The 3,174-nt window shown below is 38.8% G+C and overlaps 1 protein-coding gene across 1 annotated transcript; it reads left to right on the plus strand.

The window, feature by feature from the left end:
* Nucleotides 1-302: 302 nt before the first annotated feature.
* Nucleotides 303-1,250, plus strand: LOC102271770 (olfactory receptor 4K3). Its single transcript, XM_005908851.1, has one exon. It carries the CDS (start codon nucleotides 303-305, stop codon nucleotides 1,248-1,250), a length of 948 nt encoding a protein of 315 aa, XP_005908913.1.
* Nucleotides 1,251-3,174: the final 1,924 nt, after the last annotated feature.

Below are 3,174 nucleotides of genomic sequence, written 5' to 3' on the forward strand. Positions count from 1 at the left end.
TTCAAATAACTGAATTTTTATTTCTTTTATAAAGATTGGCATCATACTTTAAGCAAATTGCAAAATCATAAGAATTAACCTGAACTGATATTTTAATTAGTTAGTTAAAACATCTAGAAAGGTCATGGGGAAATATTTGAGCAATGTGAACAGAAGAATGATACAACAGAAAACTATTATCTAGTGGTGGGAAACCCCTATATTGTTTCATGCAGAAAAATCTCACTTTGTGTTTAATCACTGTATTTTTCCTCATTCTCCTCCATTTGGAAGTGCCAGAGTCCTTCCTGAAATCAAACTAAATGGCCTGGAATAATCAGTCAGTCATAACTGAATTCATCCTACAGGGTCTTTCCAGTTCTTGGGAACTCCAGATGGTCTATTTCCTGTTTTTCTCTGTAGTCTATGCAGCCACTGTGCTGGGGAACCTCCTCATTGTGCTCACCATTGTATCAGAGCGACGCCTGCACTCCCCCATGTACTTTCTGCTGGGCAACCTCTCCTTCATTGACATGTCTCTGGCCTCATTTGCCACTCCCAAAATGATTGCAGATTTCTTCAGGGAGCCCAAAGTCATCTCTTTTGACGGCTGCATCACCCAGATATTCTTCCTGCATCTCTTAGGCGGTGTTGAGATTGTGCTGCTGATATCCATGTCTTTTGATAGGTATGTGGCTATTTGTAAGCCTTTACGCTATTTAACCATCATGAACCGGAGAGTGTGCCTTGGGCTTGTGACGCTTTCCTGGATTGTCGGCATCTTCCATGCTATGAGTCAGCTAGCGTTTACTGTGAATCTGCCCTTCTGTGGGCCCAATGAAGTGGACAGTTTCTTTTGTGATCTTCCCTTGGTGATCAAACTTGCCTGTGTAGACACATACATTCTCGGAGTGTTCATGATCTCAACCAGCGGCATGATTGCCCTAGTGTGCTTCATTCTCTTGGTGATTTCCTACTCTGTCATCTTGGTCACTGTTAGGCAACGTTCTTCTGGTGGGTCCTCCAAAGCTCTCTCCACCTGCAGTGCCCACTTCACTGTTGTGACCCTTTTCTTTGGTCCATGCATTTTCATTTACGTGTGGCCTTTCACAAATTTCCCAATAGACAAAGTTCTCTCAGTATTTTATACCATTTTCACTCCCCTCTTAAATCCAGTAATCTATACTCTTAGAAATAAGGATGTCAAGGATTCCATGAGAAAATTTAGCAGCCGTGTCTTGAAGTCTAGCAAGACTGATCATAGCCCTTGATTTGCTTTTGCTCATACGAAAATGAGCATTTATCCCCCTCTCTTTGTTGGTTAACAATGTCATGCTAGTGCAAGAAATCATATAGCTCATGGCAGAACTATTTTCATCATCAGTCTCAGCAGTTACTGAGTTTGGTCATATTAAGAGTTCCTCATACAGCATAATATTTACAATGAAACAATACCAAACCAATATCCAAAATTTTACTGTACAAGGACTCACTTTTTATAATATTCAACTTTTGTCAGATGTAGGCATTTATTTGAGTATTAAGACATTCACTTGTTTTAGGAAAGAGTGGATTTCCTTCCAGACTCTTATGATTAAGAAAAGGAGCAAATGTGAAGGTATCAACACTTGTACACTGAAGCAACAGTGAAATTCTTTATTGTTGATGAATAATACATTTTAGTTCAAAGGTCAGAAAAAATACTGCAGTTTCTTGGTAAGTGAAGATGTTTGCTATTTAATATTTTATAACCTATCTTCAATAAGAATAAGAATGTTCTTTATTTCAGTCCCTAAGTCCTCTAGTGTGGATTAAACAATTTTAAAACAGTACAGTAAACACTAAGAAAATTCTTATAGTCATATTCACATAGAAACATTCTGGAGTCATATGTACCAAATCCCATCCACATTCCTGATCTACAGAAGATGAAACTAAGATCCAAGGACATGATAACTTTTCAAGGTCATGTTTTTTAAGGCAGAATTTAGATCACTCAGGTTTCCCTGGTGGTTCAGTAGGTGAACAATCTGCCTGCACTGCAAGAGACCTGGGTTTGATCACCGGGTCAGGAAGATCCCCTGGAGAAGGAAATGGCAACTCATTCCAGTATTTGTGCTGGGGAAAACCCATGATGGAGGAACCTGGCAGGCTACAGTCCGTAGGGTCGTGAGAAGTCAGACACAACTGACCTACTAACACTTTCATTTTCTTTCTTTAGATCATTCACCTACAAATCATTTGTTTCCTAAACAGTAAGCTATTTTGGTGCCATTATATTTACTGTATCATTTTGTAATCAAATGCCATAATGTAAACATTAAGGTCCTAAAAGATCTGAGCCATTTTCCTTATGCTTAAACACAGTATTTGACTTAAGAAATCTATGAAACAATGCTCCTTCCACTTAGATGATATAGCTAATAACTAGAGACATCAGAACATAGAAATAACCTAGTAATATCTATTCATTTTACTGATGATTAAACTGAGAATCAGGAGAGGGCAATGGCAACCCACTCCAGTACTCTTGCCTGGAAAATCCCATGGATGGAGGAGCCTGGTAGGCTGCAGTCCATGGGGTTGCTAAGGGTCGGACATGACTGAGTGACTTCACTTTCACTTTTCACTTTCCTGCACTGGAGAAGGAAATGGCAACCCACTCCAGTGTTCTTGCCTGGAGAATCCCAGGGACGGGGGAGCCTGGTGGGCTGCCGTCATGGGGTCGCACAGAGTCGGACACGACTGAAGTGACTTAGCAAACTGAGAATCAGGAAATAATTTTCCCAAGTTTTTATACCTTTAAGATAATAGAGTCCTACCAAGAAAGTGCCTCTTCTCTTTATGTCTCTCTTCTCCTCTATCAATTGGACAACAGCTAAATTACCTTTAAGAGCAATTTGGCTATTGTCATTCTGAGAGTTATACATAGGAAAAATTTTAATGCTTAAAAGTAAATACTTGCAACCATTTATATTTTGTTTTCCAATTATCCAGTTGGCTTGCATTGTCAAAATTTGCCTAATATTGTATGTGATATTATATAGCTTGGGTTTAGATAAGGACAGATGTATATATTGATTGATAGATAAATAGATTGTATAGAGTTGAATATAAAGGTAAATAAATTATTAGGTGAACGGATGGGCAAATAGATGGATATGTGTGTATGGGTGGGTAGATGTGTAGCAAGAT

Source organism: Bos mutus, chromosome 10 (genome assembly GCF_027580195.1).
Source record: "Bos mutus isolate GX-2022 chromosome 10, NWIPB_WYAK_1.1, whole genome shotgun sequence".
NCBI classification, from domain to species: domain Eukaryota; kingdom Metazoa; phylum Chordata; class Mammalia; order Artiodactyla; family Bovidae; genus Bos; species Bos mutus.

Coding starts and splice junctions, on each gene's coding strand:
- LOC102271770 (XM_005908851.1), top strand. CDS start 303: ATGGCCTGGAATAATCAGTCAGTCATAACTGAATTCATCCTACAGGGT.